Source organism: Cinclus cinclus, chromosome 4 (genome assembly GCF_963662255.1).
Source record: "Cinclus cinclus chromosome 4, bCinCin1.1, whole genome shotgun sequence".
Lineage (NCBI taxonomy): Eukaryota > Metazoa > Chordata > Aves > Passeriformes > Cinclidae > Cinclus > Cinclus cinclus.
Window position 1 is genome coordinate 29,611,717 of NC_085049.1, and position 26,307 is coordinate 29,638,023.

General features: G+C 42.0%; 1 protein-coding gene across 2 annotated transcripts in view; it reads left to right on the forward strand.

Annotated features, from left to right (window-relative positions):
• The window catches only part of CACNA1C (calcium voltage-gated channel subunit alpha1 C), a 445,763-nt gene that overhangs the window by 362,867 nt on the left and 56,589 nt on the right, over positions 1-26,307 (forward strand). Inside the window, exons 19-30 of one of the 2 annotated variants that reach the window (XM_062491894.1) lie at positions 1,759-1,891; positions 3,536-3,665; positions 7,118-7,177; positions 7,315-7,374; positions 10,591-10,697; positions 12,108-12,195; positions 13,277-13,384; positions 13,870-13,922; positions 14,030-14,176; positions 15,045-15,246; positions 15,703-15,861; positions 17,030-17,140. In XM_062491894.1, the coding sequence (XP_062347878.1) occupies positions 1,759-1,891; positions 3,536-3,665; positions 7,118-7,177; positions 7,315-7,374; positions 10,591-10,697; positions 12,108-12,195; positions 13,277-13,384; positions 13,870-13,922; positions 14,030-14,176; positions 15,045-15,246; positions 15,703-15,861; positions 17,030-17,140 (1,358 nt within the window). The remainder of the gene's footprint in view (positions 1-1,758; positions 1,892-3,535; positions 3,666-7,117; positions 7,178-7,314; positions 7,375-10,590; positions 10,698-12,107; positions 12,196-13,276; positions 13,385-13,869; positions 13,923-14,029; positions 14,177-15,044; positions 15,247-15,702; positions 15,862-17,029; positions 17,141-26,307) is intronic. The other variant, XM_062491895.1, reaches the window with a different exon arrangement.

The following is a 26,307-nucleotide window of genomic DNA, read 5'->3' on the forward strand; positions in this document are numbered from 1 at the left end:
GCACATTAACCTTAATGCCTATTTTACAAGTGCTATGTAAAACAAGTACTTCTGAAAGATGTTTCTTTAACAAATAAAGCCTGTAGAAAGAGTATTATGAAGTATATTACACATAAAATTGAGCTGTTAAAAAATAGGCTGACTTTAAAAGTACAAACTCGATGCACCAGCTCAAACATTTATGCAAAGATCTATCAAGCAAATTTGAGCTGAACTCTTGGTACTGGAAGTGTAAAGAAAGAATCCTATCTGCATGTAATAATGGCATGCATTCAAAAATGGCACTTTTTTCCTCTCTCTGATATCCAGATCAGGGTCTGTGCTGATTCATCTGTTCTTTCTGATGTGTCCTGTGACCAGATCAAGTACAGTACCTCACCCTAAAGGAACACCATTCCTGGAACTTATCTCCCTTTGTGGACTCAAGATGAACCTTTTAATTAGAGTTTCCTCCTTTGCAGTGCCTGGAAGATGAATCAGTTGTACCTAACATGTCAGGCTCCTTTTTTAAAGTTGGTTTCTTTTCTGGCTTGCTGATTACATGAGAGGATTGGGATCTTTAAAATAGCACAATCCTATAATGTAATTTAAAAAACAACATGTGACTTCAGCAGGTAGAGGAAATCCTTAAAGGCAGAAGCTTCTCTTTCACATGCCTCTTAGCCTTCATCTCTTCATTTTCTGTCTTGAGATTTCTCACTGATCTGCCTGGAGATGACACAGGTTCAAGAGTCTCAGCCTCATTCCCAACTTTCTGATCTTACCCCCTCTAAATTATAAAAGGGGAAAATTTTGAGACTTTCTGATCAGTGTAAGTCAATATGCATGTGCTCACTGTTCTGGGGCATATGTGTGCTCATCCAGACACAGTTCCAGATGTAGCAGCAGCTCCATGGAGATGCACACAAATAGAAGAGAAACAATCTTGATAAACTGGAGGAATGGTCAAAAGAAAAAAAAAATGTGCCCTTCAGTAAGGATGAGGTCTAAGTGCCTCTTTTGGGAATAGTGAGCAGCAGAAATGCAGAGGGAGGAGTGACAGGCCAGGCTGTTGCTCTATGGTAAATAATCTGTGTTTTGTGCATATCAGACACTGATGGAAAATTAATGCCAATATATAATGAAAAGTCTCCGTGAAGTACATTTAACAGAAAGATATTACAAGATATAAGCAATAATCTGGCTTTCCTCGGCAGCAGCAAAACCTCAACTGCAGGTTAATCCTGAAGATAGACGAGAAGCAAGTAGCAGGAGTGATCTGGGAAACACAGCACCTCAGGAAAGGCTGCTGCTGTTTTGCTCTACGAACCAGATATTCTCCCAGGGGCATAATAGTGGTCCTCAAGTATGCAAAATCTATCTACAAGAGGAAGGCAATTTTTAATTTTCTGTGTCCATGGAAAATAAGAAAAAAGATAATGGATCTAGACCACAACAAGAAATATTCAAATGGGCCATTAGAAGTAGCCTTTCTGTTTGTTTATTGCAGAAGGAACTGCAAAGTATCTGAGGAGTGTTGTGAGAATGTTGTAGGTTTACCAGCACTAATGGTTTTACAGAGAGATGAGACCAGTGTCTGCCAGGGTGAGCACTGGGTAAAGGGCACTGCCTCAAAGGAGGGAAGGGCAAGGAAACTCAAAGCTTCAGCGTCCTATTTTAATGGTTCTTAGATTTTGGCTCTAGTTATGACAGAGAAAAATGCCCCAGCACTTTGGAATGGGTTGCATTTTGCATTAAAAGACAAAATTCTTCTTGCAGCAGAGGAAGATGAAGAAGAACCTGAGATGCCTGTCGGCCCTCGACCTCGCCCAATGTCTGAGCTGCACCTTAAGGAAAAGGCTGTGCCCATGCCTGATGCCAGTGCTTTTTTCATCTTCAGTCCTAACAACAGGTATTTAAGAGATTGGTTAGCCAGAAAAAGAAAGTGAAGAGCTGGTAACCCTTTCACACTGGGCCCCAAAAATTATAAGGTGCAGAGCTCCCTTTCAGAAGTTCATACCAGAGGCGTCCTTTGACCCACCTCTCCTTTAAGGCATGAAATCCTATGAAATCACAACTGTAGGGAGTGTAGTGAAAATATTCAGTGGGAGTTCATGGCACGTGCAAGGCTGTTGAAGACACAAATCATGAAAGCTTTAGAAATAAGGGACACAGAGGCGAGTCAGTAACTGGAATTTCCCAACATATCCAGGTCCAAACTGCAGGAGAGCCATCACGCAATCAATCAAGTGGGAAGTAGCAGCTTCCTGTCCCAAGGGCTGCCCAAATTCCACTCCCAGGAGGGAGTTCATGTGTCTCTGCTCATTGCTGCACATCAAGGATGAGCATAAAAGAAGAAATGAGAGGGGGAGGAGAGTCTATAGCTCTGAGAGCTGTCTAGGGAGCACAGCTCTTCTCTCACACTTTCCCCATGGGCTCCTGCAATGCAGCCTCATGTTGTCACACCTGCCTTTCCAAAATGAGATGTGCAGGACCTGTGAGTGGAGGGCTGTTAGGAGATCGGTGAGTTTATCTTTGCAAGGGTACAGCAATGAGCTAGCTCACTGCCCAATGCTCTGTGCAGCACCACGTACTCTAGTATCTCTCCAAAGGACTCAGCCTTCAAACACAGCCCCAGAGGAAGGCAGGGCTGTACCTGCACTGCTGAATTCAGAGCCATTTTTTCCCAGCAGAGCTTGTGCCACTCCTCCTTGGGTATGTGTAACAGGGAGGGACTGAGAATGACTGGGGCTCGTGGACTGTAATGCTAGCTTTGCCACCCACCCCCTGTCATTTGTAGAACTAAATTAACCTCTGCAGTCATCTGTAAAATTGCTATAATAGGTACTTGGAGCCCTAACAGCCAAGAGTAGAGCTAAATAGATTAATGAAGTGCCTGTAGAATTATGCACAGAGCTATTACAGCGTTTAACTCCTCACACCCTGCTACCAACATATGGAAAGTGATGTAATGGTCTCCAGTAAGCAAGTTTGATGGGAGATTCTCCTTCTTTACCTTTTAGTTTCCCACTAAGAGCACCAAGTGGGCCTAGGTTTAGCATGCAACCTGCATGGCATGATGTCTCTCAGAAGTCATTTGCTGATGCCAGCCTGCCCTGTATCCATTTGGCCAGGCCTGTACCCTGTTAGCAAGGTAGATCCCCCACAGCTCCTCTTAAGTGACACTCCAGTCCCAGCTCAGACAGACATTGGCACCATAAATCTAGTTTCTGCTGCTTTCCTCCTAAATGAATCAGGAATAGTTCCATAAATGAAAGCAAGGGATGTAATTCTGGGCTGGCAGGTTTCAGACCACATGGAAATCACAAAAGGTTCTGTCAGGAGGGAGTGATTGTTCTCCATTCAAACACACTGAGTGTGAGTCTTGTGTGGAGAGCCACCATTGCCCTTCACAGGTTGTCCCTGTGCTGGGGCAGAGGGAAGATGCTTTGCAGGGCAACCCTCTAGTGCTGCTGGCAGAAGAGGAGGGGGAAAATGTTTCCCAGGTCTTGCTGTTCTTTGAGAGATAAAGTTGTGCCTCTCCTCTCTCTTGCAGGTTTCGTGTCCACTGCCATCGAATCGTTAATGATAACATTTTCACCAACCTGATCCTATTTTTCATCTTGCTCAGCAGCATCTCCCTGGCAGCTGAGGACCCTGTGCGACACCTCTCCTTTAGGAACCAAGTATGCTTCACATCCTCCTTCCCTCTCTGGGAATTGCAAGCAGATCATGACTTGAAGCCAGGAAAGGCAAAAAAGGCTGCATCAGAGGCTTTGGGAGTGCCTGTCTTCCATGATTTCTGCCTTTTGTAGGCTGTGTGGGAAATCATTAGGTTTTGCAGGAAACATGAGTCAGTGCAGAATTTGGCCTCTAGTTCACTTCAGAAGTGTGTGTAGAGAAAGGAAGAACAGGAGGCTGAAGCAAAATTACTGTGGCCTGGGATTAAAGCATTAGAAATGAGCTATAAAAACAGTGACTGGGGATACAGATAATTCAATTTTGAGGGATTTTCAGGTTCCCTTTGGAACATGTGTTCTGCTACCACATGCTGTCCTTTAAGCTAAAAAGCCTGGGGCCTGATTTTCATTTTATTCACACTAGTGTAAATCAGGAGTAACATTCTTGAGTTTCATGCTGTCACTCTGGGGGAAATTGATGTCATCAAGGTTAGAATCAGACTTTTTGAACACAAGCCGCAAAGCTATCATTAAATTTGAGATAAACCTCAAAAAAGATTCTGTGCTTCTCTCCCTACCTGCCTGGGGAGAGAAGAGGAAAGCATTCAGCACAGAGGTACATTCTCACCCTCTTCCCTGACCATGCTCATTTGCCTTTTGAAACATTCAGTGCTCCCTTAACTTTGCCAGTGGTTGTTTCCATTAGTCAGGGGTCATTGCAGAAAAATGAGGAGGCAACAGACATATGCAAGACCTCTGATTTCTGGCGTCTGCAGTGGCATTTTGGTGCCTCGAAGCCTGAAGAGTTTGCTAGGATTGAAGAGTGGGTGGTTTTTCCTTGTTTAATAATAAAACCTTAATTTAATGCTCCCTAAAATATCCTGGCCTGAGCACGTATTTGAACATATATATGCATGCAGAGAAGGTGTTAATGGGAGTCTATTCCTAAGCATATCTCAGAGTGGCTTTGCATTTTGTCCTGAAGGAAGATGCTAAATAATCCAGTCAAACCTGTGCCACCAATAACCCACTTGTGCACAAATGAGGGCGCACACCACGTAAGGATAAGTGAATGCCAATATGTATTAGTGCTGCAGCATGTCAACTGGCAGATGGGCTCCTGACGTGCTGCAGAAACAGTCACAGAGTCTGTAGCAGAGAGATTTAAATGAGAGGGGGGGGAAAAAGGAGTCAGAGCTGGTTGTCCTGGATTAAAGAGCTGAAGGTTTGAGTCAAAGCATTGTTTCGTGTATGTGAAGCTACTGGCGTTGCATGAAAATCTGTGTTTAATTTTGTGCCTACACAGAGACCTGGGAGGAAAAGGAATAAAGCAAATCTGAAATCAAACTGAAAGCAAAGCTGCCTTTGCCTTCACTCAGCATGAATCTGTGCACCAGGACTTGTGCAGACTGGGGGTGCTGCTGGCACAGACTATCACAGAGCAGGAAGACAGGAATAGAGAGCCCAGCAAGGGCTAGTGGAGAGGTTGGACTCGGCTGCTTTCCTGGGGCAGGCTATGTCTTTCTTGTGTCACACAGGGCTCAGGCAGCGAGTGTTTGGAAGTGCCAGCCCAGTCTGACCAAACAGCCTTTGAAGTCCAAGCAAGTCCTAAGATTGTACTCACAATATTCTCCTGTTTGCACCTTGGCATGGTGCAAACATTTTAATATATTCTAGAGCAAGTTCATGTTTAGATAACAGTAAATATGCCAGTTGATAAATGGAACTGCCTGCACAGGTGGGGCTGTGACCATTTTCATGAAGCATGATTTCACCTTTGCTAGCTGCACATTTGGGACCACATTCACCAGTGTGTTCTGACTCCTTTGCAGCCCCCTGGTGAGGTAAAGCAGCAATAGGTACAGCTTAATAATTCAGTTTAATCAAGTTTGCAGCTTCTTTATGTTGGTGGAGTCATGCAAAGCAGTTAGAGAGCACCTATGAACCTGGCCCAATGATTATAAAATTATTCCATTTATAAAATAATCAAATGTCAGTATTTACAAAGCAGCAAGGCAAACGAATATTGGCAGTTGCAATGTACATAAATTAATATAGGTTGAAATCGAGATCTGACCCCTTGAAGTGGCCCTTTCTTAATTCTCTAAGGTGCAAAAATTGATAGAGTCCAAGACAACCTTGAGAAGAATTTGGGATTAAAAACTGAGCAGTGACCTGAAGAATTTTGAGTTCTATGGTAGCAGAAATTGATGCATCCCCCCCCCCCTCCCCATTTGAAAATCAGTGTTTGCAAATCAGACTGTGTTTAAATAGTGCAATGTAAAATAACCCTGGAATTTGCAGTAGCTGCCCCTCTGCATACCAGGCTGTAAGAATTTAGCCCCCTGTAAATCTGAGTCAGGATACAGACACTAAGATACAATAAATGCCTGTGGGATGGAAGAGGGCAAGTTTCCTGTTTTATGTTTATTAGTGTTGTAGCTGCAAAGGTCTAAATTTCACAAATTATTAATTTCCATATATTTGTCTTCTGGTCTAAAACACGATTATGGTAAAACAACAGTAAACCAGGAGCACGATACTTTTGATATTCAACATTTGTAGTGTAGATAGCACTAAAGTGTCTTGGGATGTTGAAATATATTGGAAACAAAGAGACTTCCATCCTGATCCCATAAATCAGTAAGAAAGTTCCCATTTACTGTGGGATGCCAACATATTGGCAGCGAAGGACATTCCTGTCCTTGGTGCTGCTACTTTGAAAGCCCCTTTACACTTCTAGACTTCTCATTGCCTCCTGTGACACCACTTTTTGTATCTGCTGTACATGTAGTGGGTATCTCCATCACCAGACCTCGGTTCCCGGGAATGATGAGCATTTCAGCTGTCTGGTTATTGAGGATGTAAATGGAAAGATGCAGGATCTAAGTTAGGCACCTTTAACGAATGTCCAAATTATGGTTGCAGTACAAGGGCTGGGATTCTGTTCAATTGGCAGTGTCTTTGTTATTCATCCTAATCCAGAGCAATTCAGGAGAGAGAAAAGAAATAGCTAGAGTATGATTTTGCAGTTTGATTTTCTTCCTTTGAGAGAAGCACAGGACGAGACTGAATGGAAGTTAATAAGAAGGAATCTCATGTTTTCTGCAGAGAGATCAGGCATTCTTTGTATTCTCAGTTTGGAATCCTATTAGGGAAAACCCTCGAATGTTATTTATGAGATTAAAAAAAAAAAAATCCTACACCAACCAAAGTTATTTTGCCTCTGTAGTGCTCATGGGATTGTAACTCAGGAAAGATTTCATGTAATGTGCTTCTTGTCCTCTGTGCCAGGACCTTCACTACATTCAACAGGACGTTACAAAACCATTCCCTATAGAGTCGTCCTCATTCCCTTGTGAAAAGAACTCATGTATTTGATTTTAACTGTGATTTCCCATTCAAGTGATCAGTCACTGACCTACCCTCCCCACTCCTATCCCCTTTTGTTTTTACAGATTCTCTTTTATTTTGATATAGTTTTTACTGTCATTTTCACCATTGAAATTGCTCTGAAGGTAAAGTGCCCATCTTCTCTACCATTACTTGTTGACAAGCTTTCTAGTTTTTCTGCCACTCTCTGTTGCTAACACACACGCTTCTTTGTTCCTGGGTCACGCTCAGTACCACTAACCCAATTGTGCTTATTTTTCAGATCCTAGGCAATGCAGACTATGTCTTCACTAGTATCTTTACATTAGAAATTATTCTTAAGGTAACCAATCTGAGAAATACACGTGTTTTCTTCTTTCCTTTCTATTTCTTTCGCTCTTTCTCTCTCTCTCTCTCTCTTTTTAATTTTAACCTCATTTTTATCTCTACACGAAGGGTTGCTTTTCTTTTCATTTGACGTTTTGGTAGTTGCTTTAAAAGTGTCCTGGGAAATTCTGATATTCAAAGTTGTAATTGAGGACTTATAGCAAAACAGTGCTTTTTAGGGGAATCACAATGAAAGGATGCAATGCTGGGAAATGTAAGAGAAGACAAAGAAAAAGGCCATCACCTGATAAATTTCTCCCTCTACCCTGGCTGGTCTTTCCAAAATAGTATTTTTCTGCTCTGCAAGAAACGCTGAATACACACACCTCTTACACAGGCTACACCCAAAGAGAAGGTCTCTCTTCTGCCGAAAACAGCCCAAAGGGTGGCTGAAGACTTCTGTGAGCTTACAGGGTGCATAGCCAAGTAGGAGGCAGGGAGCACAGTGCAAGCTCACTTTTTAGGTGTAGAGAGAACCAAGAGTACAAATCACTGAGACACCAAGGACAGTAGCTACCAATGAATGTTGCTGCATCAAAATGCAGGTTCCCATTTTTCCAGGAACGTGCTCTACACCAAGGGGGAATGCGCAGGAGAATGGTTTAGCTCGGAAGAAAATAAAAATAGGCTGCCTTGTTCTTAATTCTAATTTTCCCAAATTGGTAGGCTAATAATTTAAATAACAGTAATTGAGCAAAGTTCTGGCTTTCTAAATGCTAGGTTCACTTGGCAGCTGTTTTTTTTTTTCTCAGCAAGCTAGTTCTAAGTGCTGGCAGACAGTGCCTTAGAGTTGCTCAAATTTTGCAGCTCAAGACCCTAATAACAGTATCTATATAGAAGGCTGGCAAGCAGGGTGGCCCCTGCATATTTTTATAGCGAAACGTGCTGGTTTTTGATATGACTTGAAATTACCAAAGCCATTATGTTCTCTAGGGAGATGTACACATTATGCCTGTGTGCAGTTTGCATCTGTATTTACACAATAAATCTGAATGTGCATAGATCACATGGCAGATCCAAAAAGACTGTCAAGAAAAGGAAAATATCCCAACAGCAACGTTAAAAATGAAACAATAGTTCAAGGCACCTGTTTGGGCTCACAATTACTAATTCTTGCTTGCTCTGAAGGAGGCAGCAACGCTCCTAATGACTTCAGGGGAAGCAGAACATAACCCAGTCCATTGTCCTGGGCCTTCCCAGGGTCCTCCTGTTAACTTCAATGTTTTATGACAACATCTCTGTATATTCTCTAAGTTCAAGTGGGAGAACAGTGCAAGGACCATAAGTTTAAGTCACAAATAGCTCGGTTTCTCTGCTGCCTTGTACCGAACACATTGTTTTGCAAAACAGCAAAGTTAATGTAAGTGGTAAAAACAAAAGAATGAACGGCCGTGGGATGTTCAAGGCTGTAGAGAAACAAGCTTCATCTTCCCTCATGTTGCTGATAACAACACCTGCATTCTGGTGAATGTTAGCAAGGTGACTGCCAAGGATTTAAAACTGGCATCCTAAAAGGCTGTAACTTGTTTAACGCCCCAGATGGGAGGCAGATATAAATTATGCACTCTCTGAGAGTCTCTTCTGAGATGAAAAAATCTCTGAACAGCCTTGACAGAACCAAAATTTGTACTGAACTTAAACTCAGCAGAGCTTCCCCTCCTGATTTCAATGGTGTCTTTCTTTCAAGATTGCCATACAAAATCTAATCAGTAAAGGGCATCTTTACCACCTTTGTTATGGCAAGAACCCCTCCTCCCTTCCCCAGCTGAATGTGTCTACAAGTATAAATTCTAAGCAAAGACCAGAGTTTATACTTCCTCCCCCTCTAATTTCTGTCTGATTGATAGTCAGTTTCCTGATGTCATGGATGTTTGGTGAAGAAAATAATCTGATCTACCATATGTCCTTCTACCCTGCTCTGAATAAAGTTGTCACAGGCTGGAAACCACCAGCCAATACACCATCCTGAGCTACTGGTGGGAGCCAGAAAACTCCAGTTTGACTTTCCAGTTCATACTTCTCAGCTGGAAGTCTGGCTAGAGCTCATGATGTCTGCCTCAGGTTCCTTTAGACACTTAACTTAGATGAGATTCAGAGGACCAAACTTAGAAGCCTGTATCCCTGGATGGGAACAAGAATGCCTAATGAAGGAACATTAGCATGTGTGGGGATGGGGTTTCTCCAAAGCAGCTACATTAGATCACTCACCAAGTCTAAGGTAGGTGGTACAAATACCCCATCAGCTCACTCTCTTTAACTGTGCCAGGCTCATTTAGTCACATTCTGTAACAGAGCTCAGTCTCAACTTTTCTGTTTATGCTGTCAATCAATCCAGTTCTGCAGTTGTGACATCCTCAAAGCCAGCAGGTTTTCAATACATCTTCATACCCAGGGCGGGGCAGAACCTCCCTTGCGAAATATGTAAATATTTTCCTTACCTCTGCCCTGGGACCTTCACAATGATTACCTCCAGAAAGAAATTACTCTGTTTCAAGGAATACAGCCCGGGCTTTGTAAGGAAAAGTAAATGGAAAATACAACTGCATCTAGAGTAGAAATTAATAAAGATGGTTAGGAAAAGGGATGTGGGACTGAGCTGAACAGGAGGAGCAGGCTGAAAAGAGCAGTAGTTCCTCCTGTTGTTTCAGTTCAGTTCCAAAGCATCAAATCCTTTAGGGATTCTGTTTTTCCTTCATGAAGGGAAGAACAATCAACTGTCCACTACAGCTGGTCTAAGTACTGAAAAGCATTACAGAAGAGCCCATTTTATTTTATATTTTTTATTCAATTTTGCTGAAGAGGCCTTTATATAATACCAGTGTCCTCTGTCACTGAAGAAAAAGGGAAAAGCATATGATTGCAAAGGGTAGTTTTTGCAAAGTCTTTTGCTTCTTTGCTGATTCTAAATGTTATTTACTCAGTTTACTTAAGGCACATATTTTCCTTGCTTTGTTTAGTTAAGCCTTTCACAGTTATCTTGCTGTCTTTTTCACTCTCTTCTTTCCATGGGGGCTCAACTTCTCCTTTGGGGTGTGGGGGTAAATTGTCTGCCAACAATAGCAATATTGCCCCCTCCCCAGTTATCCACTCTGAGCATAACCAGGTGGGTTTGGCTCCTGAGCAGCTGCTGATGGCAAAGTTTGTGTTTGTGTCTCCGTGTGCCTCCCTGCAGATGACCGCCTATGGGGCTTTCCTCCACAAGGGCTCCTTCTGCAGGAACTATTTCAACATCTTAGACCTGCTGGTGGTCAGCGTTTCTCTCATCTCCTTTGGGATCCAGTGAGTGAGCTATTTCCAGCTGGCTGGTTTTGTAGGGGGGTTGTTGGGCTGGGCTGGGAGGGGTGGCTCAGGCTCATTGTCTTATCGGGGTAAGATTTTTCTCATGAGCCTGTTGGGGTATTCATGAGGTATTTTTCTCAGATGATTCAAGGCCATTAAAATTCGTCCTCAAGAGAGGAGGTAGTAACTGGGAAATGCTGCACTGGGCCGAGGGGGGGAAATCTTTAAGAAAGAGCAAATGAGAACCAAAAAAAGGGTGTATTGGGAATCGTGACACTTAGCTTTCTTTTCACTGTATCAGTTCAGGACAGTTCAGTGACTTATGGTTCCCTCCTAGACTTTTCATAACCTTTGTGGAAAATGAGGTTGATAATGTTTTCCTACTTTCCTACTTCTTAAGATGTTGTGAATCTTAGTCAATGGAAGGCCATCAAGCATTTGAAGAGTTTTGTGATAATGTTCAGAGTGGTAGTGCTGTTCTGTCATTCTGTTTTCCTTTTGTTCGTCTGTTAATTTGCTTAATAATTTATAGATTTACTCGACTATGTGTCGGGTAGGAAGTTCCTTAATTAGTTTCACATCTGGTAAGAAACAAGCTCCCAGTTGTTACCATTGCAGATTAGCAGCTCACATGTGTTGCACACTAACTCAAGCAGGACAATTTGGGCTTTCAGTCATGGCCTTAAGAATGGCACAGTGCTTGTTTTGACCTGAAGTTTCTTTCTTAAGTCAGACTCTTGGTGTGTTAACATTAAAGCTGTTCCCAAAATCAGTAGGAGAACATGATGTCATTGAGCACGAGGAAGTTTCTCAGTCAGGGTTTTAGTCTTGGAAGGCGCAGAGAGCTCTGCTGCAGAGGATAGTTGTGTTCAGTACTTAAAAAGGAGCACATAAGTCATCCTAATCAATTCAGTGGGAGTTTTCCCTCCTTAAATTTATGTACACACTTAAATGATTTGTGGGTTCAGGGGCCAAACACACTGTAGGATCAAACTCCAGGTGGATAGTCCACCTTAGATGCTAGTCACCTGGACTGTTCACTCTTCTATGAATATTTCAATGGAGTGCTTCTTTGAGCCTTATCTGAAAATGCCTTGGTAATGACTACATCTTGGCACAATTTCTGTATCATAGATATCTACAGAATCTGTTTGCCCTGCTCTAAAAATACACCTTACCCATGTTCCATTCTCCCTTCATTAATACAGCAGAGATGATGAAAGCTAGAACAAGAAGCTAGACCTCTGAAGATAACATCAGAAATTGGCTTCCTTACCCCTGAAGTGCCATGACAAAGAGTTGACTAAATTCTTTATGTAGCCTCAGGCTGTGCAGAATTTCAAAGACCTGTCCTTGCTGCATACTCTTCACATTTCTGTACCTCTCAAACCTTCCAATACTTTCTTCCAGGTCCAGTGCCATTAATGTGGTGAAGATCCTGCGTGTTCTGCGGGTCCTTAGACCACTGAGGGCAATCAACAGAGCCAAAGGACTAAAGGTTAGAAAATTCCCAGTGCATTCTATAAATGATAAATTCAGGTTATTTCAGGCTACAAGGGCTTTTGTAGTGGTTCAAGTAATGTTTCAGAAGAATCACAGTGTGGCTGAGGTTGGAAGGAATCCTCAAGCAGGGCCACTGAGAGCACGTTGCCTAGGCTTTAAAGTACCTTCACGGAGAGAAACCCCACAACCTACCTGGATGAGCTGTTCCAATGCTCAGTCACCCTCACAGGAGAAGAGTTTCTCAATGTTCAGATAAACCTATTCTGATTCGATTTGTGCCCATTTTCTTGTCCGTGGGAACTACTTAAAAGAGCCTGGCTCTGCCTCCATGGCATCCTCCCTTTAGCCATTAATATACATTGACCAGATTCCCCTAAGTCTCCTCTAAGATGAAGAGACCCAGCTCTTTCACCCTTTTGTTATGGGAGAGATGGTCCAATCCCTTAAGTCATCTTTGTGGCTCTTTGCTGGACTTCCTCCAGGATGCCCATGGTTCTCTTCTACTGAGGAGCCAGAACTGGACGAAGCACAACAGGACAAAATCTTACCAGTGCTGAGTAAAGGGGAGGAATCACCTCCTTCAGATTGTTAAAATATTTGCCTAATGCAGCCCAGGATAGCACTTGCCATTTTTGTAGTGAAGAGTCATACTCAACTCTGTGTCCACCAAGATTGCCAGGTCGTTTTCTGACAAGCTGGTTCTCAGCTGAATGGCCCCATCAGCACAGAGGTGAAATGATGTGGTTTTCTAGGGTTCAGATGGTCCCACAATCTTGAACACAACTTTTCTGTATTAGATAAACTCCTTCCTATGTGCTCGTGCTCTTGGGTGCCTAACTGAGGGAAGTTTCAGAGAACTGAGTTTTGGTATTTTCCTAACCCTTTCTGCCTGCTTTTAAAAGTGCAGCAAGAAATGAAACAAGTCGGTCCCCTTTCCCAAAACATTACTTGGATAATGGGTACTGGTTAAATAATCATTTCTTATTATTTGTATTTTTATTCTTGGGCTTCTCCCTTAGCCAGAAGAGGTGAGAACAGTCCCACAAGTGACTTTTGTTCCTCTTTTCCATTTGCAGCACGTGGTCCAGTGTGTGTTTGTTGCCATCCGAACCATCGGGAACATTGTGATTGTCACCACTTTGCTGCAGTTCATGTTTGCCTGCATTGGAGTTCAGCTGTTTAAGGTAAAACCATCAGACTCATTCATTCGTCCATTACATTGAGCTCTGTTAAGGGTTGGGAAGAAAAATAGCATGAAAAGCCTGAGGAAGGGAAAATGGGGTCTTTCTTCACTGGAACGCAAGACATTTGAGGTACTGCCAGTATTACCTGGGCTTCTGCTACCAGCAGTTCAAAACTGAGCCAGGAATATGCAGAACTCTTGCCCATCATCTGTGATCAGAAGAAATGATCAGCAATGTTGTTCTTCTCTGAACAAATTTACATTGGCATGACATGCTCTCAGGAAGGTGAAGGGACTGTTGAAAAGGATTGGTCCTTGCAGAGGAAGGAGCACACCAGATAACCATGGGGGGTTGTTCATTCACTTCTTTTCATGTCTGCTTTTATCTCCTTGCCTTTCACCACCCTCCTGACAGCAAGTGTTCAGGACATACACATAAAAGTACCATACAAGCAGAAGCTTCATTCTTCTTTCTTCCTTTCCAAGGGCAAGCTGTACAGCTGCACTGACAGCTCCAAGCAGACAGAAGCAGAATGCAGGTGGGTCTGAGCTTTTCCAATCTCTCCCCTTCACTGGCCACCCACCCACAAAGCCTTGTGCTGGCAATGCAGGTCTGCCACATTCTGTCTCCCCTCTCTACCCACAGAGGGTACTACATCACCTACAAGGATGGGGAGGTCAGCCAGCCCATGATACAGCCCCGGAGCTGGGAGAATAGCAAGTTTGACTTCGACAATGTCCTGACTGCCATGATGGCCCTCTTCACCGTCTCCACCTTTGAGGGCTGGCCAGAGTGAGTGTTTCTTGGACCAGTGCAACACTAGCAATGTCTTCATTCATTTCAAAAGAGAAAATTCAAAGGCAGAGCACAGTCTTTCTCTTTCTAAGTATTTAAAAAGTCTAGAGCTTTAAATATAGCAATAGTAGCACTCTGGTATTATGTACTTTGTAAATTCCTCAGGGCTGGTAGGAACTTCTGTTACTGTACCTGTAAACGGTGAAAAGCACTGTCTCTAGTTCTTAAAAATTATTTCCTTTAGTAGCACTGATACCAGTATTTGTTGCACTTATTATGTGTATAAATGCATATCAAGTCCTCTCCAGTATTGGCTGGTTTCAGGTTTCCCCATGAAGTCAACAAGGCAATATGAAACACATCAGTGCTGCCTCTGCAGTACTGGGCAGACATGGGGTGTCTTTTCAGGCCTTGCTGCTGTGCCACAGGAGCTGGGGACTCCCGCAGAGTCACGCAGGGTGACATGGACATGAAGGATACTGGGGCTGACCCTGACCTGTGTCACCAGGTGATGCCAACAGCAGTGTTAACAGCTGTTGGTTCCTGGGATCAGCTTTTTTCACAAAACTGAATTGGCAACAACTCTGTTGGGACTCTCCTGTCCTTTGTTAACTGAAGACCATGATTTTGTTCAACTATGAAGGCGTTTCACCCCTGAACAGGTTCAAATGTGTAGAATTACTAAGAGCCAGGTCTTCTCTTTTGCAAGTGTTTGTACTCAGATCAGTGCAAGTCTGCACATCTCTGAGTGAATTAATTTTGATACAATTAGAAGGAAATCACAAAGTTAAACTTTATAACATCACCTATAAGGCCTCAAGGCAGTTGCAGATTTTCTCTGCATTTGGCTCCTGTTTGCTTTCAGGTTGCTGTATAGGTCCATTGATTCCCACATGGAGGATGTGGGACCCATCTATAATCACAGGGTTGAGATCTCCATCTTCTTTATTATCTACATCATCATCATTGCTTTCTTCATGATGAACATCTTCGTTGGTTTCGTCATCGTCACATTTCAGGAACAAGGAGAACAAGAGTACAAGAATTGTGAGCTGGACAAAAACCAGGTAATTTACAACAACTTGCTGTCAATAAAGGTAGAAAATGCATTGAGAATAAGCTTTTAATACATAAATGCATACAGAGAGGAAAATGTTAAGCTTGCCAAGAAGATAAAGCTGGAAGTTGGCTTTGCTGACATCCTCTAGGAGTCAGGTAGAAAAATTCTTGCTGTAAAATTTTCTCAAGGGAGAACAATTACTTAAAAATGTTTGCTGTGCCATTTGTTTCACTGAGATTAGATGAACACAACAGCAGTAAATGGTCAAAGTAATTCCATTGTAGAGCTCTTTAACGGGTAGAATGTGCACATTCCCATTATGACCTAATAGAAATTCTTCTACGAAGCTTTTTCATTTCAGTAAAAAAACTTGAAACATATTGTATTTTTATTACATTTGGAGGTAGCTGGCCACTCTGGTATTTTGGGTTTGAGTTTTAAATGTACCCTGTCTCTCCCACAGCGCCAGTGTGTAGAGTATGCCCTGAAAGCCCGGCCCCTGCGGAGATACATCCCTAAAAACCAGTACCAGTACAAAGTTTGGTATGTGGTCAACTCCACCTATTTTGAATACCTGATGTTCGTTCTGATCCTGCTGAACACCATCTGCCTGGCCATGCAAGTAAGTAAGAAAGCAGAAGACCTCCAGGTGACAAAGTAGTAGACTTTGTTGGGGGAAATGCAAAAACAGCTGTGGTTGAGACCTACTTTCACCTTCACACCACGTGTCAAGGCAGAGGAACAAAACATTGTTAACTTCTGATGACATGTAGTTGAAATGAGGAATCTAACTCTCTCCCTCTTCCTGCTAATATCTGGCACTCTCAACAATTTTGTTTTGACTCCTTAAAAACAAATAAATTTCACATTTCTAAACAGAGTCCTGAAAGTACCAGAGCCCTCCAAGAAAAATGTTGAAAATGCCTCAACACTGTATTTTTCTCAGCCCTGCATTCAGCTTCAGGTGAATTGTTTTAACTGAAACTCTTTTGAATAAATCACCCTGTGCCAACACAGAACATGAAAATCTATCCCAGCTGTTTTAAGTTTATTAAAGTTAAGCAACTACAAATGGGGTTTTGTAACATGAACTGGAAGGTGACCTGAGAATAAGGCAGTGCAACAAATTAAGTATCATGATCTGGAAATAGGGGTATGAAAAGAGAGGTGGCAACACTTGCAGAAGACACTGCTTGAATTAATCAATAGAAGATGGAGAGTAACTTCAGAAGATCTTAATAAAGTTAAGTGAATGAGCAGCATGATTGCAAATTTAATTCAGAGTTGACAAATGCATGATAATGCATATTGTAAAGAGATTATTTGAGCTGCTCATGTACTTTGCAGAATTCTGAATTTAGTGTAATTACTTGGGGAATGGCTTGGTATCATTATGGACAGCTCAGTGAAACTCCTGCTTGCTGTGCAATCAAACAAAAAAGTAATCCAAGTGTTAGGGAAGGTTGAGATAAAAAACACAACTGGAGATTGTGTTGTAACATTGTGCAAATTTATAATGAGCCCTGAATTGAAATGACAGGTATGATTTTGGTAGCCACTCCTCAAAAAGATTCTTCTAAAAAGAGGAGCTCAAGAGCCAGGTGGCAAAAAATGGATAGAGGCATTGATAGAGGCTTATGTATGAAGCGAAATGGGAATTCTTCATTGAAAAAAATTAAACATGCTGGAGTCTTCCATAGAGAACCTTGGCATGAAGGAAGACTGGGAGGTGTATTCCTGACTGCTGGCATGTCCTATCCTCACACTCCTGCTGGGATGCTTTTTTTCAGCACTATGGTCAGAGCTGCATGTTCAAGGAAGCCATGAATATTCTCAACATGCTCTTCACTGGCCTCTTCACTGTGGAGATGGTCCTGAAATTAATCGCCTTCAAACCCAAGGTAGGTGCTCTAGGAATAGATTTCCCTGGCCTCTGTGTGTGTGTGCATGTGTGCGGGGCAGCTGTGAGGAGAAGGAGGAGGTGAAACTTTCTGATCTATTACCCCACCAAGAACTGAGCTGGACAGTTGCTCTCTGGATTGGAGTCTCACTTATATTTAATAACTTTTTTCGCTGGAGAGTAGACACACTTAAAAAAATGTAAAAAAAGGCAACACTGCTAATAGAGATGGTTTCTAGTTTTCATTAAGTTATCACAGTGACACTCTGGTAAGGCTATAGCATGTCTTCCATGCTGAATGTTATTCTAATGCTCTCTCTATGACTTTCCTTATATAATTTATAAACAGCATCTCATGATTAGTCTCCTGACCCAAGTGAAGTTAATCAAGCATGACTCATTTTGAGTTATGAGCTTTGTAAGAAAATGTTTCTTCTGGGAGGGCTACATTTCAGTGATGATTTGGATTGCTCTAGTTTTGAATTTAAGACTTCATTGATAATATTCAGTACCCCAGCAGTTCCTGTCTTAAAGTATTGTCCTGTGCATTGGGCCATGATATTATGCCAGTATAGCTGCACTATGGGGTATGATTATAACCTCCAAGCTCTTCTATTTAAGTTCTCACAGCTGCTGCAGGACAAGGACAAAGATCCTGACCTCACAGAATTACTCAGGACTTAGTTCTGCAGGGTTTAAACTCAGTAATGTGTCATAAAACATTGAATCCAGATACCTAAATATAGGTCCCTCATGTCATTTCATATCTTCAGTGGTACCTTGACACATGGGTTTGTATCTTGAAGGATGCTTTGAAACCTTGTGAAGATGGTCAAGATGCTCTCTGAAGCATCAGTTATGAAACTGATAAAAACAAGAACTTTTATGTCTGGCAATCATGTTTGTCCTTCATGTTAAAGTTAGGGGATCACTGAATTAGCTCCACCCAGGTGTAATCTAACATCTTCCTCATCCTCAGTTCAGAAACTTCACTCTCCATTTCTACTGAATTTGGCCTTATTTTTTCTTTTCAACTCCATGTTGACTTTACTCCCACCCAGCTTCTCTTTCTCCCACACTTTCTAGGACTTCTTGTAACAGTCACAATTTTATTGTCATTATCCTATCTTGGGTGCAGTTGTCTTGGAAGTTAGGAGCATCTTGTCAGTCCTGTTGAAGACAGGGTTTTGGAGGGTTTTTTGTGAGATCTCAAAAACTGTCTTGGGAAATTTAGAAGCATCATTATCTGTTTCATCAGGGATTTTAATTTTCAGGAGAGATCTACATTTCATTTTTGAGACTTCACCATGTCTGTTAACAAATTTTCTGTCGCTTCATGAAAGTTTTATCTGCGCACTATGTATCTAGAAGTGCATCTCACAGGCTTTATAATGTTATTCTGATTTTGCAGTTCTGCTTTGCAGCAGCTTCTTAACTTCCAGGAAAACGAGAATCTCAGCAGAATCTGTTTTATAACGTTTAGGGGAGAAATTCAACCAGGTCAAACACTGATTTTTGTGCATATACAAGGAGGGCTTTACCTGACATGGTTGCTTTTAACAGTAAGGAAATGGTATTGATGATATTGAAAGTCCTTTCTACTTCCTGTGGTTTACTTTCACCTGCTCAATCTCCTTTTCAAGTTTTACTGCACAAAAGGTATTTTAAAAAATCAACTGAGAGTAATCATGTATCTCTGGATGGCAAAACACTGAAACAGATTTCCTAAAGTAATTGTGGAATCTCTGTAGTTTGATGATTAAAAATTAAGTTGGGGCAATCTTTAATTCAAGGCAGTTTAGGAATCTATGATCTGTCTTGAGACACACAATTGGAACAGACCACAGGGCTCCTCTCAACCCAATTTTCCACAATTCTGTGATTTCCAAACTAAATCCCCAGCTACTACATTATAGTAAAAGTAGACTGAAAAAATTAATTTTCTTATTATGAGAATAGTAGAGTTTTAACAAAGTATTTTGAGCTAGGACTCAGACAACAACCTCAGGTGAAAGAATAGCCAGCACTAACAATAAATGTTTAAAATCCTGGTACGGCTTACATGCCAAAAATGGTTCTAACTCATACCTCCATTTTAATTAAATACCTTAATGAAAAAACGCCAACATTTTAAATACTGAAGCAAATTATTACAAGGAAGAAAAACAGGACTGACCTTGTGAAAACAGCTAACAAAGTAAAGACTTTCCTCCTGCAGCATATTCTCACTGAATTATTTTAAGCGCCAGTTCAGTGACTCGGGTTTGGAAACACCAAATTCCTTGTGTAACTTGTCATTGTTATGTACGAGGACTTGGCTCAGCCTTCATTCCGTGCTCTCCAAAGAAGGCAACCCTTTCTCCCAGATGACCACTGGGACTGATGTGGACCAACGCTGGGGAACACCATCTGCTTCTCTTCAGGTTGCACACCAGTACTGAAGATGAACTTGCCAAGAATATTTTCTGAAGTGGGAGTTTCCAGCATGGAGAAAGTAGTTACCTCAGTTTTCTGCTTGGCTAGACCTTGTGGCCAAACTACATCTGCAGATGGAAGTTGTCCCTAGGAACACCAGCTAGGAAAGTCCAAAAGCATTTCTTTGTCACCTGGGAGAACATCATTACCTGTTCCCTCTAACCAACCAAGTCCTCCCAACAAAGAAATTAGATGCCGATTGTTATTAGTGTTTCCCAAATGGAAAATGTCAAGATGAAATTCTCATCTCTGCTGCAGACAGATTTGTCTGCAATTTCCTGAGAAATAAAACACAAACCAGCCTTTGTTTAAGCTGCTTTTTCTCATTTTGAATTGGTGCCCAAACATCACTCTTTTCTGTCTGAAGAATACCCTAAAATAAAAGAGCTGTAAGCTTTATGATGGACAACAAGAAAGCAGGAAACTTGGTTAGCCAAAGATGTGTTCTAATGACAAGCCCCAGGAGAATGTGGCAGAACAGAATTGAGCCCAGAATTGAAGCTGGCAACATTCAGCTTGTTTTCTCCTCTTTTTTGGGTGCTTAACCCAGTTGTGGATGCTACAACTTAACCTTCAACTGCAGAAAAACAAGCAGGAACTGAGTTGTGACTCTGAAGCAGCCACCACAGAGTTCTCCCTTGCACAGCCACTTCCTAAAGGCACCTTGGAATGAAGGCTCTGCAGCAGCAGCCACAGAAGGATGAGGTTTTCTCCATCTGCACAAGGTGAAATGAGCTGCTGTTTATTCATACCTTCACCAGGGAGAGTTGGAAAAGGAACTAGGACACATCCCTGAGGTATTGGGAGCTGCTATTGCACTACCTTCTCATAGAAGTCACCACAGGGATGTGCCCATGTGGAACAGCTTTAGGGGAAGCCTAATATGCAGAGTTCCTGCTGCTGCCTACAGTGTGGAGTCCACTATTACAGATGCAGAGATTCAATTGGAAATGGGTAGAAAAATCATCAAGATCATTCAAGATCAAGTCCAACTTTTAACCTACCATTGCCAAGGTCCACTAAATACAATGCACACCAGAGCTCCCTGTATATTACCTGCATAACAACAGAAAAGGTGGCTGCCTGACTGAATAGACTTCTTTACTGTACCCCTTATTTTTTATCCCTTTTTTATTTCTTCATTCCCATTTTGTGAGATGTCCTCCTGACTTACTACTCTTGATATTAGAGTTGAAAAAAGCAAACACAATCAGTTGCACAGATAAGAAGCAGGTTCACACATGTGCCTGTCGACATAGAACCAGCATGGATAATCCAGCCCTGCCCCTAGTTCTTGTGGTGGGAGCAAGGCTTTACTTATTGAAAGGCCAGCTGTAGGAATAAGGAGCCAAGTCCAAGTCAGGGCTTGTCTCCTAACACTTACAGAAAATATGTGAAGGGAAGACAAGGCTTCCCTAACTAAACATACTGTTACTGCTGAGATTGGTTGCTCTGGTCAGCAAGTCCCTTTGAAACTTGTCCTTTTAGCTGGCCATCCTCTGTGAGCAGTGTTTAGGTTTGCTTGGTCTCCTGGGCAGCCATAGAGAAGAGGGCACATCTGCTGGAGCAGCTGCTGCTGTGGCACAGTCAGTGCATGCCAGGCTGGGACGAAGCTTCTGAGAGCCCTGTGGGTTTGTGTGACACTTCTGCTGCTGCAGAGGGTCAGTTACCCCATTTCTTCACAGGATTAATCTAAGCACTGTGTCAGACAGCTCATCCATGTCTCTCCATCCATGTCAGGAGAGTGTGCTAACAGTGAGCTAGAGAGATTTGGGATGATTAGGGCTGCTGATAAAGAAAACATCCACTACATGCCCTGCATCTCCTTACAGAGTATTAATATGCTGCTCTGAAGCAAAACTCCCAAATGGACCTCATTGTTTGTCTTGGCTGATGCTCATAAACTGAGTCAAGACTAGTTACTTCAAAGAGACAGACAGTCTAATAGTAACGCTGTTGAGCCAAGGCCTTTTGCTGCTTTGTTTTTCTAATTTTATAAATTCTCCAGCCAGTCTGCTGAGCTATTTTCCAATTCCTGCATGGAGAAAGCTTCTGCTGCTGCTGCTTCAGTCTTTTTCCAGAGAAAACTACTAAAGGGAATGAGGTGCTGTGCTGTCTGTAGTGCTCAGAGCTACCACTGTTCCAGCTTCTTAAAGAAGAAATCCCCACAAGAACCAGTCTACGAAGGGCCAGCTGCTCTACAAAACCTGCCTGGGGTTTATCTTTTCAAGTTAAAGACAGTGACTTAAAATTCCTATTCGTATGAAGCTTCACCATCTGTCAATGTACATACTAATTGTGAGGATGGATATTCCTCCAGGAGTTTCAGATCTTTCCAGCTCACTGGAATGGGCTGTTTTCCTGATGAGCCACATCTACTTTTCTTTCAGAAAATACATCATCTGTCCCCTTATTAGCTAGGGCAGGACCACTAATCCAAGAGCTATGAATTTTCTCCTGCTGGTGCCTGTCATCTCAAACTAGGGAAGACATAACCATGGAACTACTGCTACGCATAAAGTAAGGCACGTGATCATATATTTTGTCAAATCTGTGCCTGTGTGTGGAAAGGGAATCTTGGAGATTTCCTCTGTGGAATTACAACTATCAGAGAGACTGCAGATCACAAGTCTATTCCATTTACCAGACACTGTCAGCACCTTTCTTCCCTGGGTGTTTATGGATGTTACTTGTAAAGCAGCCTATAACAACGCCATCTGTCCTGCCTCAGATAGTTACTTCAGTCCCTCATTTTTCACTGCTACTTTTCTCTGAATTCTTGCCATTCTTACATGTCATTTTTGTGCAGTGGAGTTCAGACTTCAATGGGCTGTTTCAAACAAGCTTAGAATTCAGCACTAGGTACACAATCCTATGTGATCCCAGGAGGAACTGTGACCCTCTGTGCTGTAAAAGTCACAAGTGCCACCCATGGTTATTTCTTATCCTCCATGCACTGATGGATCTGTGTCCTCAGTGCTTCTTTCTCCCCTGATGCATTTGCACTTCTTTATTCCTCTTTAAGCTTCTCTCAGACAGCGTTTATCATGCATTTGATGTACAGATATCTCTTCTAAAACCTGCAAAATGACTCATCTGTTTTTGTTCCCTTTTTACCAGTACATTTCTCATACATCTATGCCTATAAACAGATCTTTGAGCAGTATCTCCTAAAGTCACACTGGCTACTTCACACAACTTGCATTCTTCTTTCTCACCAAAACCATTCCTTGGTTATTCCTTGGTCAGGATAGAGGCTTCAACATTTCCACAAACAGCTGAAATTTATATCCATGCTATCCCCTTGCGCCGCAGAAACAACATTGGTTAATTTTGGAAATCTAATGCTTTTTGTACTTCCTCATTCTAGTACCTGTATAAATACAGGTATAGCTTAGGATGCTGCCCTGGCATCATTCATCACAGTGTTTTATTTCTGCAGCTTATACAGAGAAAGGGAAGTAAAGACATTCTGCACTGATAAAAAACATCAGGAAAACTGGTTACAACTGAGTGGTCTTTTGCTCAGAGCTGAATAACACATCAACTCCATCCAACAGGAATCATAGTTAAAAATCACATGCTCTTGGATGCAGTATGGTGGCATAAACTAGTGGTTTAAGTTGTATAAATATGAGCCCATGGTGCAGGCAGCTGCCTCCCTCCATTGGCCGTGGCCATATGTTGTCAAATGGCTCTTACTTTGCAGATTTCTTTTGCTGGTTTTGGCAGGTCCTTAACCTCGGTAGCCACCCAATTGTTTCTTCAGCTTCAGTATGATCTTTTCTGTTTTGGAGGGGCAGCCTCCACATGTGGAGTATTTGATGACTGAGTCATGTGCCCACTGCAGTAGGAAGGGCAGTCTCCAACCACCAGCCTGGCTTTGGGTGAAAGAAATGCTTTAAAAGGCAAAAGAAAGCACAAGAAAGCTGATTATGTGTTAAAACCTGTGGGTGGGGAATAATATACATCATTTAGCAAAAAGTTAGCTCTACTTGATGTTGGGTAAGAAGTAGTGATCATCGAGAGAAGTAGGAATGATCAGGTAAGACAGTTTGCTAGCTGAAGAAAAGGAAAGAACTAAAACAACAGGAAGGACTAGGTCTGAGAGGAAAAGAGACAAAACCCAAACCCATAGAAGGAGAAAAGCCAATACAGATAATGAAGAGTGGGAAAAGATAAAATATCCTTAGAGGCAGAAAGAAAATAATAAATTGAAGACCTTAAAATAGTAAAGTATGAATAAAATGGAGGAAGGAGTGATTTGACAAAAAAGTGATGCAGGGAAAAAAAAACAGAAACAGGACTGAAAGAAAAAGTAAATATAGGAAGAGATTTTTAGAAAATTAAAAACTGAGTTTAAACCCATACCTTTTAAGCTAATGAGCATCTTTTTGTGCTTCTGTATTTTATTGAAGTTCCCTGGCAGGCATCCCAGGTCTCCATGTTCAAACACATTAGAATCCCAGCCACAGCCTCCCTCTGTACTGTCTCATCAGAATAATTTGCAGTAGAAGTTGGGTACAGTATATTTCCCTACTTCTGTGGATTAAATTCAGCCCTATTTCAAAATGCATCTTCAGGTTACCTCAGAAAGGCTTTCCTTTTTAACCCCAGATTTTGTTGTGGGTGAAATCTGAATGTCTTGTATATTCCTCTTCTATACTACCAGTAGCCCAGCCAGAATTAATCTCAGCTTCTTCAGTGAGCCCAGCAGCTGCCATACAAGCAGAAGTCCCTGATTTTGTTATGCCCAAATAGTCTTTGTCATTCCCAGCTAAAGATACCAGATACTGCATTTCATGTGCAGTCAGCCTGAGGCTCTGGAAGAATTGCTGAATCAGCCTCGAGGGTTTGGGAAATAAACTAGAAAAAGGGTGTGGGGGGGGAAAGCTTAACCCTTCATTAATCACTCTTCTGCTTTCTCTTTACTGTGATTACCTGTCTGCCAGGATTCCCATGCATTTTGAACAATATACACATCATGCAGAGACTTGGCCATGTTGTCTTTCATGTGGAAGAAGGAGCCTTTTTTCTAACCCTTCCTGAAAAAGTAAATACTAAAAGTATTTTATGTCAGAGCAGCATGTTGAGGTGACTTTGGTGGGAAAAAATACTTGGAATCATTATTCTGCACATGGATGACCAGGTCATCCCAGTCCTTTATGCACATCAGTGGGTTGGCACAGTGAGCTGGTAGACTTGCTCCTGGAAGCTGTGTGCCTGACAGAATTTCTATCTGCCCATATGTCCAGGAAAAGGAAGGGAAAAGAGAGGTTAAGGAAGAAAATGAGCCTCTTGCAGCCCAGTCTGTGCCACAGCATTCTCTCAGCAGTTTAGCACTGAGGCTTTCTCACAGACCATCAAAGACCCCACTAGGCAGGAGCCAAAGCCTGGATTTGTTGTTCCAGGTACTTAATCAAAACTGCTCAGGAGAGAGTGCTGCCAACATGTTACAAGGCACTGAAATTTACATAAAGAGGAACATACATCCTGGTGCTTTAGACTGAGGGCCCATCAAGTAGAGCCTTGAATAATAAATCTTCCAGCTAATACAAAGAAAGAAAATTTGCAACAGAATGCTCAGACATGAGGTTGATTTAGCAACAGTCTCTATAACTGAGGAGTTAGCTAGCAGATAACTGGCTTCTCTATCATGTGGAAGCAGAGGGAATCCTCTTTGATGGCTTCTAGATTTCACTGAGCTCCTCACCAGTTCCTGAGTGTGTGTGGGAGAGGAAATCTGGCCCTTCCAAACACTTTAAAGGAGAAGAAAGTAGTGTCAGACTAAAGTTGTTCTATTGTGCATATGCTTATATTCTGAGATGGCATAGGCGTGACTGAACCTAAACAAGTCATGCAGTGTGAAAAACACTCGGTAGGTGAATGTAACAGAAGAAATGAGATGGATGATGAGAAATGAAACTTTCACTCTAAACCCTAGCTCTTCTTGAATCCATAACTCTACTTGAATCTGGGTCAGGAAGTATCAAAGCCTTCCTTGTCAACACTGGTTGACATCCTGTATAAAGTGGCTCTTCCCCATTTTATTGCAGAAAACAAATATATCTGGCACAATGATATGAGCAGAGTGCACCTTATTCGGTTTCTTTGTTGCTGCCCTAAGAAAGAGGCCAACAACGGAATGAGTATCCAGAACAAACTTCCTTCTTCATGAAAAGAACTTCATGTTGTGGTGGAAACAGTTGGTGAGGGACAAAAAGGCTGTTTGATCTGCTGCTCCCCATGTTACATCTGTCGTTTAAATGCAGGATGTTCCCTTTCCTGGAGGACAAGCCAAGCAATTTTCTGCAAATAGATCCTCTAATTACTATAGAGAATGTGTGAAATCCCTAAAAACGATCAACCAGAGCTGTGCAATCCTCCAGCTTTCTGAAGGATCAGTGGAAAATTCAGTGGGCAGAAAAGGCTGTTAAAGGAGCTGTGTAAGAACTTCAGTGATAGAGGACCTTTTCCTTCACAGCAAATATACCCAGAGAATTTGCATATTGCTGCAACCTTATGACAGATGTATTTTCAGTCTGGCACTTGAGGGTTTTAATGTCGTTATAAATGATCAAAAATAATTATATGACTGCACAATGCAACAGTGTGGGAAGCACTGTATTAGCTATTGCACTTAATTATTTAATACAGAAAATTATCTTCACGGTGTTAAAAGCCCAGTGGGAT